This window comes from Sceloporus undulatus, chromosome 6 (assembly GCF_019175285.1).
Source record: "Sceloporus undulatus isolate JIND9_A2432 ecotype Alabama chromosome 6, SceUnd_v1.1, whole genome shotgun sequence".
Classification (NCBI taxonomy): domain Eukaryota; kingdom Metazoa; phylum Chordata; class Lepidosauria; order Squamata; family Phrynosomatidae; genus Sceloporus; species Sceloporus undulatus.
In genome coordinates, this window is record NC_056527.1 from 13,351,824 (window position 1) to 13,369,925 (window position 18,102).

General features: G+C 39.2%; 1 protein-coding gene across 1 annotated transcript in view; it reads right to left on the bottom strand.

The window, feature by feature from the left end:
- The window catches only part of PTPRN2 (protein tyrosine phosphatase receptor type N2), a 532,969-nt gene extending 524,584 nt beyond the window's left edge, over positions 1–8,385 (bottom strand). Inside the window, exon 1 of the mRNA XM_042474222.1 lies at positions 8,272–8,385. Within this exon, the coding sequence (XP_042330156.1) occupies positions 8,272–8,299 (28 nt within the window). The 5' untranslated portion in view covers positions 8,300–8,385. The remainder of the gene's footprint in view (positions 1–8,271) is intronic.
- Positions 8,386–18,102: the final 9,717 nt, after the last annotated feature.

An 18,102-nucleotide genomic window follows, 5' to 3' on the forward strand; every position in this document is an offset into this window, starting at 1 on the left:
TGTCATAGAATTTAGCTTCCCAGGAATCTCAGCTTTTGCATTAAAGCAGTAGGTTTTATCATCTAAAGGAGGCCAAAGTATCCCTGAAATAGTTTGGGAAAGACTATGGAAATCTTACAAGCCATTACCAGGGAAGTGGATAAAATGTTCAGCAACTAATAGTCCAAACCCATTAATAGTAAAACTAGAATAAATTATGCAAATTTTTTTGCACCGGCATGTTTTATTCAATACAGTCCTTTTCTGCATCCAGGACTGAAGTTCATTTTCATCTATCAGAAGGTAGAGGAAGGAAGAAAGGGATTTGTTATTCTGGACTTATCCTGATTAACAGACAAGAACTGGTTGATAAAGTGGCAGTGGCAGAAATGCTGGCAGAGAGTGATGGCATCATCTTGGATTTCATGCTACCAGCAAGGAGTGTGAAAATTGAGCCAGACACGTACCATAGACTTTAGGAAACTATTTATTTATTTATTTATTTATTTATTTAATCATTCAATCAGATTTATAAATCTGTTTTCAAAGAGCACAGAGGCAGTTGTGCAGATTTCATGCTTCAAAATTCTAAAAGAGAAAAGAGTCTGAGAGGCTGTGGATTTTTACAAAATAAACACTGAAAGCACAATTACAAAGTATTTCAATGAAAAGAGGAGAAAATGGGAGACATCTAAAGAAGCCAGTTTCTGCTGCACAGAACTCCTTTGATGAGCTAAGGCTGAAAAGGGACATATATACAGCATGATAGGTATAATCAGGGGTGAGTACAAAAGAGCAGATTCCATCTGTAAGAATGGTATCAGGAAGGCTAAAGCTCAGGGTGACCTGAGTCTTGCAAGGGATGCTTAAAAAAAGACACATAGCTTCTTGAGTATGTTAAGAACACAAAAATGTTAGGTACAGTGTTCCAGAGTATGGTGACTGAAAGAAGATTCATTCAGTCACTAGTATGGAGGAGTTGTGTTTAATCTAGAGGAGTTGTGTTTAATCTGAACAGAAGACAGAATAAATACTATAAGAAGGGCCCTGTATAGATATGATGATAATTACAGAATACCTATGATATTAAATTCAGGGTGCCAAACTAAGATTAATTACACACTAAAATTTTGAAGGAATTTGAAATTTTAATTTCAGAGCTGCCCCGTAGAGCTTTGGAAATTTAGGGATAGTGGCTGAAGTACCAAAAGAATGGAGAAGTAGAAATGGTGTTGTCTGCAAAAGGAATGGGATGGTAAAATTCACCCTAATTTATATTCATGACAAACATTCAGTCTAGCTAAACTTTGAACACCTGCTGTATCCTGATTTCAGCAAAGCATTTGAAAAAGTATCCAGTGATTTCCTTGCTGAAAAACTTAGTCGGGGTAGATAGTAAGACTGCTTAGTGGTTCCACAGCTGGTTGAACCACTGTACCTGGCACATTCCACCCATCTGGAATAAACCCAGGGCCACTGGGCTCTGTCCTTGACCATGTCTTGTTCAACAGTTTTATAAATGACTTGGTTGCAGCTGGAAAAGGAATTGCATACTAAATTTGCAGCCGACACAAAACTGGGAAGGATAGCTTATTTATTTAAGAAAGTTCAAAACTGATATTGACAGACATTTTCCTAGACCAAAACCAACAAGATGAAATTGAACGAAGAAAAATATAAATATTTAGGTGTTTTTAAAAAAAAAAAAATCAAAGGCACAGATATAGGAGGGCAAAAACCTGGCTGGCAACAGTACAGGTGAAACAGATATTTCTGTTTTAGGTGATTACAAGAGCCAGCACTTGGGTATGGTTGCTATATTAATAATAATAACTTTATTACGGCCATTTGGCCAGCATTTGGTTGCTATAAAGACAGTGAAAGCTTAGGTAGTATTAAGAACAGACTGCATACGTGTAACTGTGGTTCTTCAGGTAGGTGGCCATCTGAGAATTCATACAAATGGGTATTTGCCCCTGCCCAGAGCCAAAGCCCTGATGCCCACTCCTGCAATGCATGTCCAAGTGCGCCTCAGCTCTCTTTCCTCAGTTCAGTGCCTACTAGATACTCAGGCAAGCATTTAAAGAGGTTAGAAGGGATTGTTGTGTGAATGCATAGATGACACAGCTTAAAGAACCACAGTTAAACAATCTGTTCCTCTTCATTGTGGTTTCTGTAAATCACACAAATGAGTGACTAGCAAGCTAACTCAGTGGAAGCAGGCCCATATCAAGCCAATAATGATGACAGAACTGCATGGCCAAAACAGGTGTCCACTCTTAGATCTAACTGATAATGTGTGATAAATATAAATAGTTGTGATCAGGTTACCTCCCTGCACAATTCCAGCAATGGCATTCTCTTCAGAAAGGCTGTAGGTGTCACCATAGCCCTAGAGTGGTGTTTCAGTCCTTCAGGAACAGGAATATGAACAGGTTCATGGTTAACTATAATAGTTTGCACAACTCACTCTGAAGTTCTCTGAGCAGATACTGGACAACCAACAGCATCTCACAAGATGCTGTGGAATATGGAAAAATCTGCTCCATGATCAACAAAGAAGGCTAATACTCTTCTAACATCTAGGAAATGCGGTGTCCTTTCCAGCTGTTATTAAATGTGATATAGGTAGTATCAAATCCTGTTGCAGATGAAATGTCAAGATTCCCTTAGGTAAAAACAAAATATCCAATCATAGCATGAATTTGTTCTTATGAAAAACTAGAAAGGGGTGATCAGATCAGAGAGCCCTGTTTCTTTGCTGTGATGTGAGCACTGTGATGATCCAATGCACCATCCAATTTGCTGTAAAAAATATCCTCACCATCAAATGGTAAGTCCACTATGTGAGACCTAGCATCAGATGTAACTGCTATAGAACATAACCAGTCTGGAAGATGCCAGCCACAGATGCAGGCGAAATGTCAGGAATAAACTCTTCCAGAACACGGCCAGGAAAATCGACAGAAAACTATACAACCAGGCATGTTGATGAAGGGTAACCACTGCTTCCATAACCTCGGAAGGGCGGTTGGGCCCATGGTGAGCTCTGTTAATCTGATTTGGAGTCAGCTTGTGCACCTTTGCTTGGAAGAGGTTGACCAGATTCTTCTGTTTTGATGGGAATAACTGAAGCAAGGATGGAATCTTTTCTTACAAAAGTACTGATAAGTGGTCATGACTATTTGATACTCTCATGGTCAGGTCTGCAGAGATATAAAGGCTTCTACCCATCAAGTTTAACTTCCTCCATTCCATATCAGGTGGAATGGAGAAGAGTGGACTGTGATGGTGTTACCTCTTTTATTTGACAGACCTTGACAATAACAGAATTGGGACCAGGATAATGAAAAAATATTCTGCTCCTTCTTCGTGTATTCTGTAGAGGATTTCAATTCTATGTAAGGCTGATGGCATCAAAGAGGGTTTATTCCAAGACTCTTTTATAAACTTGAATAGTGCAGGGAACACAGCTAACATAGGCGGGTTACAGACCGCCAAATAGTACATATACAATACATACTAGGGTTAGGAAGGGGCGGTGCTTCCGCACCCCCCTAACCCTAATACGTATTGAATACGTACAATATGGCAGCACCCTGTTCATACGGGCGCTGCCATCTTGACGTATCGGACGCTGAGCGTCCGTACGCGTCGCGTCCTTTGTGACGTAGCGAGTGCGCCCCTGGCGCCTCGCTACGTCACAAAGGCGACTCAAAAAGAAGCTCCATTTTGGAGCTTCTTTTTGGGTCTGCACGGGAGCCGCGCCGTGTGGAGGCTCCGGCTCCCCTGCGGACCAACTGCCGGTGGCAGCAGACCGCCGCAAAGCGGCGGTCTGTAACCCGCCATTGCTGACATAACCGGTTTTGACTGAACAATCTCTGAAACACTTAATCAGGATCCAGGAGTGGCAGTATTTTTTCTTTATCCTGAGGTATACATAGAACTTGCTCTAAATCTGACCTCATTAACAGTGATAGCAGCACACTGTCACTCACTTCTTCTGCAGGAGATGAGGTAAGTGCTGAGGGTAAATCAGGTAGCATGAAAGAGAAATCATAATCTTTTTCTGGAGTCAATTCCCAAGTCTCTCATTTGGCAAAAGGCTGGTTGATCAAGAGCTGTTGCATGGATTGAACATCCATAGCCAGCTGTTTTAATGGAGGAGATACTACCAATGTATACATTGGTTGCAGTACATCCACAAAAAAATGCTGAGATGGTACCAACACCAATATAGTGGAGTTTAAAGGCATGTAAGAAATTACTAAGACAACAAAAATGAAATATCTGCAACCAAAATTGTGGGAGTATTTGTCATATCCACAGACATGGTTTCTGTTGGTACAGTAGCAGTCAACACTAAAGCCAACATTTCTTGGTCTCAAAAAGATTGGTCCCATGAATCCATAACAAAAGGTGAACATCTCAGGTGATAGTAACCCCCCAGAATGGTGGAAACTTCAGCTTGGACTTAGAGAAGTGATTCATATGCTAACTGCTTGAATGATGGGATGAGTAGTCTCTAAAATACAGAGATCTGTCCCAGTATCTGTGGTGTGAGAAATCTAAAGTAGTGACTTCTATCTTCATGTCTCCATTCCAGATCCCAAGTGGGGAGGCCACTTCATTGTCTGAACATAAAGAGCAAGGCAAATGGTCTTTGGAGTACACAGCTAACAAAATGAACTTGAACAGGGAGTAATGTAAGGTACTATACTTAGGGCGGAAAAATAAAATGCACAGATATAGGATGGGGGACACCTAGCTGAAGGAGACTACATGTGAAAGGGATCTAGGAGTCCAACTAGACCACAAGTTGAACATGAGTCAACAGTACGATGCAACAGCTAACAAGGCCAATACAATTTTAGGCTGCATCAATTGAAATATAGTGTCTAGATCAAGGGAGGTAATAGTGCCACTCTATTCTGCTTTGGTCAGGCCTCACCTGGAATACTGTGTCCAGTTCTGGGCACCACACTTCAAAAAGGACATTGAGAAACTGGAGCGTGTCCAAAGGAGGGCAACTAAAATGGTGAAGGATCTGGAAACCATGCCCAATGAGGAACGACCTAGGGAGCTGGGGATGTTTAGCCTGGAGAAGAGAAGGTTAAGAGGTGATATGATAGCCCTGTTTAAATACTTGAAGGGAAGTCATGTTGAGGAGGGAGCAAGCTTGTTTTCTGCTGCTCCAGAGACTAGTACACAAAACAATGGATGCAAACTGCAGGAAAAGAGATTCCAGCTCAACATTAGGAGGAACATCCTGACAGTAAGGGCTGTTTGACAGTGGAACACACTCCTTCCTTGGAGTGTAGTGGAGTCTACCTCCTTGGAGGTCTTCAAATAGAGGCTGAATGGCCATCTGTCTGGGATGCTTTGATTTAGATTTCCTGCATGGCAGGGGGTTGGACTGGATGGCCCTTGTGGTCTCTTCCAACTCTACGATTCTATGATTCCAACAGAAAAATAGAAAAATAAACAGTCAGCAATTCCTGATGAAAGATAAGGAAAAGGGACCATTGTGAACAATGCTGCTGAGATGGCAATGAATAAAAATTGAGGCAAGACAGATGAGGTGTACATGGACATCATCCTATTTATTTATTTATTTATTTATTTATTTATTTATTTATTTATTTCCAGTCTGGACATACACATACACACGTCAAGGTTTCCGTAAAAAATCACCCAGCTCTGGAAAGTTCTGCAAGAGGCTTTGCACAGGTTGCAAAAAACCATTTGTATGATTCACAGAGACCACGATGAAGAACGATAATATTCTGGCCACACTGAAGTATCAATACTACATAAGTCATGTGGAGAACTGTGACTAGTTTAAAGAACACTGAACACTGGAGTAAACCAAAGTGAAGAGATAGAAAAAAAGTATGAAAAGGAAGAGGTGGTGGTGGTCCTGAAATATCTCAGGAGTGTTGTGCAAAAGATGAAGCAGACTCAGTCATTCCATAGAGCAGGATTAGAACCAACAGGTGGAAATAGTAAGGAACCAATTTTGGAAAAGTATTAGTGGGGTAAACCCTAACCATAACTGTTCAGCACTGGAAGAGATTGCCTTAAGAGTTGGTGTACTCTGTTTCACTAGAGAAGTGAAAACAGAGACAAGCTTTTGAATTGTGACTGCTGATCTAGGAAAATTTCTCCCCAGTGGGGCTAACCTGGCCATCAATACTATAATGTTTTCAGCACCAGGTAAGCTGTTTCTCTGTTTCAAAAGAAATAGCCATGTTAGTCTCTTGCAGTGTAAAAATAAGGAAAGGAGAGGAAGGGAGGGGAAATGCAGCAGCACCTTTAAGACTAACTGGTTTTTATTTTAGCATGAGTTTTCATGGATAAAAACTCTCTTGGAATTTGTGAATACTACTCAATTCGGCTGTTTCTCTTTGTATAGAATTGAATTATATTCCCAAATTCCAATCAATTAGTAGAGGTAGAAAGAAAGACAACGACTTCATGGCACACTACCTATATTAATATAAGAATCCTCATTACTGCACATACATCAAAAGGAATCTTCTCAGAGAGAGTTTTGGTCCTAGAGAAACAGACCTTGGGCATCATTTTTGTGATTAATTGATTTGAAAATTATTGTTATTATATTTGTAATTCCCACCCCTCTCTATTTCCATGCCGTTTGAATTGTTCATTGGATTATTGATTTTGCATCTCATTGGTTTGTGTTACTGGCATGTTACAGCAAACCACAGTTTAAGAGAGCATAGTTTGCTTAGCTGACATGTTATGGAGAACGAAAGGTAGTCTGGAAGCAGAAGTAAAAGCACCAATCTAATCTAGAGGCCACACAAAAGTACAGATGCACAAAACCCCCAGAACTGTAGAAGTCAATTTCCAAAATAGGTACCTGTGGTTTATTGTTATGTCCAAACAAGCTGAAAGTGTAATTTTCCAAAATATGTAGGGATTGCCCTTTTAGTACATCCTGTTTGTATATGAACCAGCTTACATACAGATTTGCACTCATCACCCATCCTTGTAGACCATTTCCAGCAGCACTGATAATTTCAAGATGTCCATATGTACAAAATGTTATGAAAAGCAAATGTTATTTGGGTAGCAGCTGAGGTAAAATGTAGAAGATAAAAGTGAATATAGATCACAAGGTTTGATGAAAGAATACCATGGACAGAAGACAAATGGATTTTGCAGTAGTGTATAATAATGATTTTTGAAGAGAGAATAGAAAAGAGTAGAGCCTGCTGGTCATATGGAGAATCATGGAATAATACACAAAGGAAGTGAGAACAAAAGGAGATTGAAAAAGATCTCCTTTTTGTATTTCCACATTGATTATAATATTGTTGGATATATCAGACACAGCACTATAAGAAACCAAGGAGAACAAAGGGATAATGTATACAGAGAAACAATCAGTCACTGCATGTTTGGATGAAAATGAGACATTTTACACAACAAGGTGGAAATCCTTTGATTAAAAAAGCTTTATATCAACAGCAGGCAAAATTGTATTATACTTTGCTGTCTTCTAGAGTAGACTACCTAAATCTTTTAGATTAATCGTTATGTTCTGGTAATATTTTTACTTTATTTTATTGGTACTGAATCTCTTTGATCTGTGCTTTGATCATAGATATCATTTGGAAGTAATCAATGGCAGCATAAAGGGAAGAAAAACACAGATGGACATTGTAACAATAAAGGTGAATGTGTTATTATCAGAGAAAGCACAAGTCCAAATGGCACATGCATGAAGGAAAAGGTGTTACAAAAATAGAAATTTCCTGCATAATATTTGGCAATGCAAAATAGTTATATAGCCAGTTTGGCTGGCCGCTCTACACAGCCCTTACCAGCAGAGACTTGAGTAGTCTCCTGCCATGAGGCTGTGATAGTAAATAGGACTAAAGAAACAAAGCGCAGCTCTGCATAGAACTAAACTGTTCTCCCTTGTCTCAGAGAGGAAGGCGTGTTGTTGTTTTCCCAAACAATCAAAGGAGTATTATCATTGACTGATGTGGCATGTCACAGGCCACCCTCTAATCTCTACAGTGAAGAGAGGAGGAAGAAAGGCTTTCTGATTATTATTTTTAATGTCATCACATTTCTTGGCAATTTCACATAAACAGTGTAGAGCTTGTTCAGGTCCAAAAATGTTGTTATAAAACGAGTTTACTAAATAAGAGAGAGAGAGACAGAGAGAGAGAGAGAGCTCAAAGCTGTGGCAAAGACCATACCCTTTTGTGTCACTTATTCAAACAGAAACAAGTCTTATGCATCAACTTTAAGTACCTCTGTGCAACAGCTTCTCTAAGATCATTTTCAAGCGCTGGAGGGTAGGTGGTGAAACTTCGTATTTGTATACATCTATCACCGGTACCTGCTGACACCTCCCAAACACTCCATCTGAAGAATGGAAAAAGGAAAGTTGGAGGGGGGAAAAGAGAAAAGGGGTAAACCACATTACTTTGTGACACACTTAGTATACAAAAACATATGTATTACTATAAATCCTGTATATGACCGTTATATTACATGCAGAAACTGTTGGATACCTTGCTGGCCATCTTTCCTTACCAACTATTTTTTTTTTATCTAAGGTTTTCTGTCTATAGCAACCCTACAAGAAATAAAGCAAATAAATACTCTTAATGAAGAGCAGGGCTCAGGAAACATGGATGTTAGTTTTCAGAGCCCCTGGGTTGTTGTTGTTGTTTTTTAATTTTCTCCTTTTAATGGCGAAACTCTGTAGTTGTAAATGAGTGTTGAATCGATAATAGGCAGCAAAGGCTAGTTTAATGTAGTACCCTCTAATGAATGCAATAAAAGAGAGCTGCTCACACAACAATGAGATATTAATGGAACCTAATTTATTTAGCTCCATTCCATTCATCTAAAATGACAGACTCTTCTCATCAAACTCTTTTCATATCACACCTTCTAATTAATTTAGGCCCTAATTAGTCTTTATTTAGAGAATTGTTCATTTCAAGAGAAGCTTCCTGTGTGGGAAGAAGAAGATAGGCAGGGGAGGGGGAGTTCAAACATTCAAATTACCTTTCTCCCTTCCATATAAAAGACTAATTTAGAACCTAGGTGCTTATAATACCCTCTGACCATCTGCAGCTCTAGGCTTCAAAAAAAAATAGGGGGGTGCATCCATTGTTGTTCTGTACACAGTGATCCAAAGAAAACTATTCAAATGCAACAAGTTTAATTAGCATGCTATTCTTCATATTGCTTCAGTAATTACTACAGATATTGCATTGATAATCAAAAGGGACAGTGCAATTTGGCTAGTAGAACATACCATTAAGAATTAATTTACAAGCATCCATTTATTTCTATGGGATTTCAACAAGATGAAAGAAAGAGGAAAAATAGGTGTTTTCAAAATGTAAGCATTACTTCTGTGATTATGTAGATACAAACTTATAGCAAAGTCTTTTCTCTCTCTCAATACAAACTGAGTGTTAAACCAAATTTTAAAAAACATAAATTAAAGGGAGGGTACACCTACAAACTGTCAAGTATCATTTTTTAAACTTGCTATTTCAGCAAAGATTATCCAAACTATATTTCTCCAGGAAGCATTTTTTTTTCTCTCTAACATATGGGATGTTGTTTAATCCAGTATCTTACCCTGCTAACCTGTACTTTGGGGCTTGGTTTCATATTTCTCTATCTTACAAAATAATGAGTTCTGCTACTGTGGAAGACTATTAAAGGTTGCACAAAAGCAAGGTGATATCTTTTTTACTGCCTGTTCACAAGCTTGCTGTACCTCCTGTACACACTCTTACGGCAACAGAGGTTGATCTGATAAGTGGCTTTATCTGTCTTGTGCTCCTGTACTCCAAGACTGGCTAAGCTATAACTGTCTTTAACAGCCATAAAAGAACATAGTTTTTCAGAGTATCTCAACACACACATCTATTATGTATTCAACAACTGCATGGTTGTTGTGAGATTGCACACACTTTCTCCTTCCGTGACCTATGTGTGTTCCTGATAACCTGGTAAGAGCTCTACTTGTGTACAGTAACAGTTGTATTTACACTATCCAGTGATTTTTTTAGCCTAGAAGGTAATTACTCCCCAGAGGTAACAGTCTGGTTAGTCACACGTTATTCATAGTGAGTGATATCTCCATTAGCACCACCACTTCAATATACATTATTTCATCCACCACTACTAATAGCCTATTGTGGGTAACTGAGCATTTCCCAGTTTCTGATGCTCCTTTTTACACCAGGAAAAGGCCAGATTGGGGCCATGGTGTACAGTTGCCGTGGCCCCAATCTGGCGTACAAAGGGGTGGTGTCATCTGTTTTTGGCCTTTAGAGTCATCTGTTTTTGGCCTTTAGGGTCATCTGTTTTTGGCCTTGAAGTCAAAAAGTAGTTTTAGGATCTAGTGGCATCCACTAGTATATAGCAGATTCCTTTCTATCAATTTTACAACTAGGCTGACCATATTTATTTGAAACAAAAACAGGATATTGGGATGGCAAAAATGGAATAGGCTTATATAATATTCTGTACTCATGAAAAAGTAAGATGATAACAAAAGCTTTACTGTATGAGCATACTGAGCTAACAATTATTTTTCAGTGACAAACCTCATACAAAAATTTAGGTAGATGTAGAGTGGGACTGTACTTCAACATGACAGTAGCATGAATATTTCTCTTTTGAAGTAATCTTAAGCAACAAATTTTGGTCTTTCAACATCTTATCATAAAACTTCTACACTCTATGACACAATTTTGTTTTGTTTGTTTGTTTTTTTATGTTTTTGTCTTGACAACCAGATTTTGAAACAGGGATCCTCAACCCATTTTTGCAACATGATGGCATTTTTCTGGATCAAGGTTGTACAAGGCTTTATAGATTATCATCAATACTTTGAAACAGAAGGGTAACTAATGAAGCTGCCTTAACAAGAAATTTGTGTTCTCTTTACCCACTCCAATGAAATGTCTGGTTATACCATTTTGAACCTGATGAATTTTTCTGTTTAGCTATTTAAGGAAAGGAGATGTAGATTTGGGTGTTACCAGTGTAATGGTGGCACCAACCACCCCCCTCCAAACAGCACAATTTCTCCTGGGGTTTTCATGTACATGTTAAATAGCATGAAGGATGAAATGAAACTTTAGAAATGGCAGTGACTGAATGTTATGTATTCATGCTTAATTAAATGTTGTTTGCTGTACTAACAGAAACTGGAGCTAACAGTTATATTGTTTTGCCTACTATCTCTGTCTGAATCCTCAACCATCCAGCTGGAGAGATCTCAGTGGCGCAAGCAAAACCCTCCTGGAGTTGAACGTTCAAAGGCTTACGTTTGTAGAACAGCACAAACATTCTCTCCTCCAGTAAAATCTGGATGAACACCCTCCAAAAGAAAAAAATATATATTTACTCTGGGATCAGGAAAGAAGAATTTAAGCCAAAATGCACCCAATTTAATGGCAGTGAAGATTTTTGAGGCACTATTCTAAACCCATCAAGCAAACTTGGTTTGGCGTAAAGCTCATTCTTCGCAGCTGTGGTCAGATTTGGAACTACCTGTTAACTGTTAAGGGTGGAAAGATAAGCAGCAGCAGGGCAGCAAAAAGGAGGAGGTTTATCTATGGCAGCTAATCTCTTCAATCAACAGCACTCAGCTTCTGCTCAACAGCCGTTGCCAAGTAACGGACCAGGCTTCTCTTATCAGCTTCCTAATGTTTCATTGACTATTCAGACAAGAATAGAAAGATGTGACACAAAGGGTTATAACCAGCACAAAATGAAAATGGCATATAATGTGGGTGGAAGAAGAGAAATCTTTTAGTCCTCCCTTCATCTGGATAGTCCCTGGCTGTTGCTAGTGGAGGGAGAACTGTTCAGCTCTGCTTATTCTAAACTATAAAAGGAAAAGGGGAATATATATTTGTGTAATGGAGATTTTGTGGCTTGCCTTGGTGAAGGCTTAGCCATTTATTGACATCAACAGTTCCCTTCATACAAACAGCTGTTTCTCACTTACATGCAGCACGGACACGTCAGAGTATTTGTGGTAAGTTAGGAAGGGCATTGCATTGTTTGTGCATTTTATGCGCTGTTTGTAATAAAGGCAAATTCATGTCAAATCAGCAATGCTGTAATGTTATCTAAAGCATCATCTTTTTTCAAACACAGAGAAAGAAGAGGGTAGGATTTCCATCTGGATTGTTGAGTATACAATATCTACATTGCTTCTTTTCCCATTCAGGGTTAGGCACAAGAAATACCTTGATTTCTTCTTAGATACTGCAGTTAAAAACTGAAGCTTTTAATTAAAATGCAAACTTCAATTGTGAAACTGAGGAGAAAGACAATGTCTTCTGCCATTTACTTATCAGCACAATATGTAGTCAATATTTTTCCTGCTTACCCTGGCAACATATATTACCATGTAATCATGCTGAATGAAGATTTCCAAGCTGTAAAACAAACTGTAACATCTAATACACATCACATTTAGAGATACAATGGTGTACACAGAATTGCCATTACTGCAAAGGAATAAAGTGACAGCACCAAAGTTTTTTGTGGAGTTTTCGGACTATGCAGCCATGTTTGGGGAAAGTTTATTCCTAACGTTTCACCAGCATCTGTGGCTGGCATCTTCAGAGACTGCTGGCATGGAAGAAAACACACACATATATACTGTGTGACCCTTGGATGAGAGCATGTGATTTACATGTTAATCTCTGTGTTGATCTGTTGTTGAATGGCAAGGCCATTAATAATCTATTGTCTGTTGGGAAATCCCTCTGACCCTGGGTGGTTTTCATTTGCATGAGCTGGGTCTTGATTTTGGTATTTTTCAGAACTGGTAGGCAAACTCTGGCCCAGTACAGACAGTGGAAAAGGGGCAGTCCGCAGCCACCCCTTTCCGTGGAGGATTGGGGCCAGGGCAGCCATACTGGCAGCCCAGAAGCCCCAATCTGGCACTTTTCCAGGCCATGGAGAAGTGGCAAAATGCCGCTTCCTCGTGGCTTGGAAAAGGGGTGTCCTTGAGGCTTCATGCCCCTGGACGTTCCGGGAGCCAGAGCCATAGGAGAAAGGGGCCACCCGGCCCCTTTCTCCCTGACTTCATTCCTACAGCCGTTTGGTGGCTGCGGGAAGGAGGCACACGCCCAGAAAGAGCTCCATTTCGGAAATCCTCCTTGTGCCACAGCCAGGCCACCATAAGCAGCCTGGAATGGCGTGAAGATGTCACACATGCGCCACGCTGTTTGGACGCGGCGTGTGTGCGACTTCATAATGGCGGTGACTGTGTACACAGGGTGCTGCCATTATCGCGCTGCCAGCACATATTAGGGTTAGGGAGCTTGTACATGGTGCATGCTCCCTAACCCTAATACCGGTGATGGTACGCCATTTGTTGGCGGTCTGTACCACACCTCTGTTTACTTTAAGGGGTTTCTTTCCTATTGAAGTTGTCCAGGTGTTTATGGATTTCAATGGCTTCCTTGTGCATTCTGACCTGATAGTTGGCATGGTCCAGAATTTCAGTGTTTTCAAACAGCATTTTATGTCCAGGATGGTTTATAACGTATTCTGCTATTGCTGATTTTTCTGGCTGACCCAGTCTGCAATGTCTCTCATGTTCCTTGATTCGTGCTTGCATACTGTGTTTGGTGGTCCCTATGTAGACTTGTCCACAGCTGCACAGCATGTGGTAAACTGCTGCAGCTGTGAGAGGATCTCTCCTGTCCTTCGCTGAGTGAGGCATTTGCTGGATTTTCTTGATTGGTTTGTAGATCGCCTGGAGGTTGTGTTTTCTCTACTGTTTCCCTATTCTGACTGTGATTCCTTTGATGTATGTCCTAATCTATAGGGAAGGACAGTGGTAAGAAGGAGTAAAATAATAGAAGGCCTTTTCTATGCTTCATTCTGTAATGGTTTTTCAGCTTTTAATTTAAACTTAAATAGTAATTTAATATAAACCTAATAATTAAAATGTTCCCCTTTCTAATTTAATTGCAATTTAGATCTTTTTAGCTTTTTAATAATTAACTGAACATGTTAACTTTTTCCTACTACCTTTCTTACCTCTCAGCAGGGCCCAGTGGAAACACCACTAGATCCTGGCCACTGATTCTTATGAATACATCACACAATAGTCTGAATTGCCAGTTTCAGAATAAGAACTTTTGGGAATAGGATTATGTGAGATAGTCTGATTACATGTGCTAGTTTCAAAAAGACCTGTTTGAATTTTCCTCTGCAGACTTGGTATCATATTAATACCAAAGACAATGAAATGAATCTAAGTCCTCATCTTCAGAATATCAACAGCATATGAAGACAGGTGATTTCCTTACGACTGATTACATTTACTTTTCTTGTCTGATGCAGGAAACAGGTAAATAATCACAAAGAATGCAAGAGCTGTTCAGTGAAGAAAGCTGACAGAAAGAAAATCAACTCATTTGAGATGCAGTGCTAAAGAAGAGTGATGAGGATTTCTTAGATGACCAAAAGGTTAAACAAATAGGTCCTTCAACAGATCAAGCCCAAATTCTCCCTGGAAGCCAAGATGATTAAATTGAGGCTGTTGTACTTTGGTCACATCATGAGAAGGCACAACTCATTGGAAAAGACAATGATGCTACAAAAAATGGAAGCCAGTAGAAAGAGAAAAAGACTGCATGCTAGATAGTTAAGAGTAAAAGGGTGCTATGTAAAACTTCCATTTTCTTACTAGACCTCTGCCATACTGGCAAACTTCCCCGCTGCTCAATTACAATAGGACCACATCATCATCATATAGACTTAATTTTTCAGACTCCAAATAATAACAATATAATAATACATTTTATTTCTTTCCTGACTCTTCTCAAGGCCCGAGGCGGGGTACAGAGTGTTAAAATACAAAACACAATTTAAAAAACACAGTTACAGTAAGATAAAAACATTAAAATACACCCATAAGAACTCATATACATATTTAAAAAATGACTACGTAGAGACCTGCCAGAAAAGATATGTCTTTAATACTGTTTTAAATACAGTCAGGGTTTTCAGCAATCCAGCAGGCCATTCCACTGTTGGGGGACAGCAGATGAAATGTCATCTGGGAAACTGTTGCCAATCTAATCCTGGACTGTTGGAGCAAATATTTCCCAGAGGACCTGAGTGTACAGGGATGGCCAAAGTACAACGACTACTACCTTTCTCCTGGTACAGGACAAAGTGATTCTGTGGGTAACCTGGACTCAAACCATCTAGGGCTTTAAAGATAATAACCAAAACTTTGTACTTTGCCTGGAAAGTAATTGGCAGCCAGTGGAGTGATTTTAAGATTGGTGTAATGTGAACACTCCTGGATTTACCCATAATCTGTTTGACTACCATATTCTGAACCAGTTGGGTGTTTCCAGACTTAGTACAAATGTATCCCAAAGGTAGCACATCGCAGAAGTCCAGTCTTGAGGTTACCAACACATGCAATACCATCTTTAGGTCATCAGTACAATGCGCACCAAGAGCAGATTTGCCATCTGTGGATTTGAGCTTCTGCAGATGGCAAGTTCCAGGCTTTTAAATGGGTGCATATGCACACAGGCATACACACATATGCACACACCCATTTGAGCATCCACATTTTTTTTGCTATCCATGGGGCACAGCTTCTCAAACTGCACAGCTTCTCAAACTGGTTTGTGGGGGGAACTGGTTTAACTATCTGATCAGATTCATGAAGAAGAAGATAGTCCTTAAAATTAATTTAGGGAATTGGGTAATTTTTATAACCCACCAAGGAAGAAGTGGGTGAAGAAGATTCATATTTTGAGGAGCCTCCAGCTCCAGAAGACAGCTCCTCCCCAAAACTGGAGCAACCGAGAGTATAACTTCCTAAGTTAAAAGTATTTGACAGTGGAATAGGCTACCTCAGAGTGTGGTGGAATCTCCTTCTTAGGAGGTTTTAAACAGAAGCTGGATGACCATCTGTCAGGAGTGCTTTAATTGTGTATTCCTACATGACGGAATGGGGTGGGCTGGATGGCTCTTGATGTCTCTTCCAACACTATGATTGTATGATACTGTTACTGTTGCCACATCTTCCTGTAGATTTACTAGTAACAGCTTGAAGATGGACTAGCACAGCTAGTAACTTCACAGGGAGAAGAAACAGAGATGGTGTATAAAATATATTGTTTTGTTATCAATATATCTCTCCATCACCAGTTGACTTTTCCCTATTAAGTTTGCTCCAGAGAATCCCAAATCATCACACAAACCCAGAACAGACATAATTTGGGAATGTCAGGTACCCTTCTGTTTACATTATTATTATTATTATTATTATTATTATTATTATTATTATTATTATTAACCTTTATTTATGAAGCGCTGTAAATTTACACAGCGCTGTACATGCAATCTTTTTACATACAAAGATCTTCTACCCTACCAGTGTGTCCCCATATTTATGACCCCAAAAATTAAAGCACAGCTGACAGATGCTGAACCTCTTTATGTGACTGGGTTCTGTACAAAGGCTACTCACTATACAGTGGCAAACATCCTCACCAACTACCTAGTGTTACTGAAACATAACACACTTTTATCACCTCATGTGAGTCAAGCAGGATGATTTTATCCATATAATGTGAACCTACTATAAACTTCTGTTACGCAAGATTACAGATTGTTTGGAAGGACTATTGGTTGTGTGAGGCTAAGCCTTTCAGAGAACGTATATAAACACAAATTCTTGATTTTTTTTAAAGGGCACATCTTCCATTTCCATTATTGTATGTCATCAAAGGCTAGACACTATTTCACATGTAAAAAATTAAGGGCCATTTAAGGTCATGTATGGAGTTTTAATAGCTAAACATGACCGTATCTTCTGTATATCTGAAAATAAGATTGAAAGATAGCATTTTAATATTTAAAGGATTATATCTTCCCACATGAGCTTGCCTGAGCTTTAAGATCTGCAGGGGTCCAGTGCCTTCAAAGGTACAGTTGGTGGGAACATGTAGGAAAGCCTTCTCTGTGGCTGCTCTCACATTTTGGAACTCCCTCCCTAGGCAAGTTAGGAAGGCTCGTTCTTGGCTTTCCTTGTGACAGCAGGTCTTTTCCAGGTTCCAGCGAGCTTTTGGAAACTGTTTTAACAAAAAGGGGCTTTTACGGTGCTGTACTGTTTAAGCATTAGACTGCAACTCTAGAGAACAAGGTTTGATTCCCCATTTGGTCATGGAAACCCACTGGGTGAACTTGGACAGTTCACACATTCTCAGCTACAGAAAACTTTGTGATACATTCACTTGAGGGCTACCATCAGTCAGAAATAACTTGAAGGCTCAAAATAACTCTTTTTAATCTGTTTCAAAGTAAGATTTTAAATTGTTTGAATTCTGTTATTTAATACTGTTTCAATTTTAATCTTAATTTTTAATGTTTTAAAGTATATGTGTTTATTGTATTCTCTGGGGAGGGGGGTTGTAAACCAGCATGAGTAGAAACACAGTGATAGATGGATGGATAAATTTAAACATCACAGAACTAGCAACGCATCTGGAAAGTTGCTGTTTGCTGCTGTTTGCACAGTTTCGACTGAAGATGTGAATGAACAGTATCTGTGCAATATCATAAATACTTGTTCTATCTGTGAAATGTTGAATAACAATTTTTCAGTTTCTCCTGTTTTTCAAAAAATACTACTCTGTGAATAAAGAAATGATTATATGACAAATTCTGCACTGATTAAATTATTAAACATATCCAGCAAAATATCAACCAGTTTGGAGGGGAAAATCTATTATTTGAGAAGTATTTTGTGGCAAATTCATTTGGGATGAATACACACACATACACACAAACACAAAAGAAGGCTTGTTAGCCAGACATTTGTTAACTGTCATAATTATCTAAAATTCCCTGTACGTTCACACGTAGCATCATGTCAAAACAAACTAACAAAAACAACATTCTTGCTTAACCAAACATCTCATTATTGCTATGTTTTCAGATGCTTTTCTGAGCCCTTGGATAAACAGGATTGGCTTAATATACAAATCTGTGCCATGAAGATATATCAAGAACTGAGAACCAGCAGGTCTGTTAATTATAACCAAG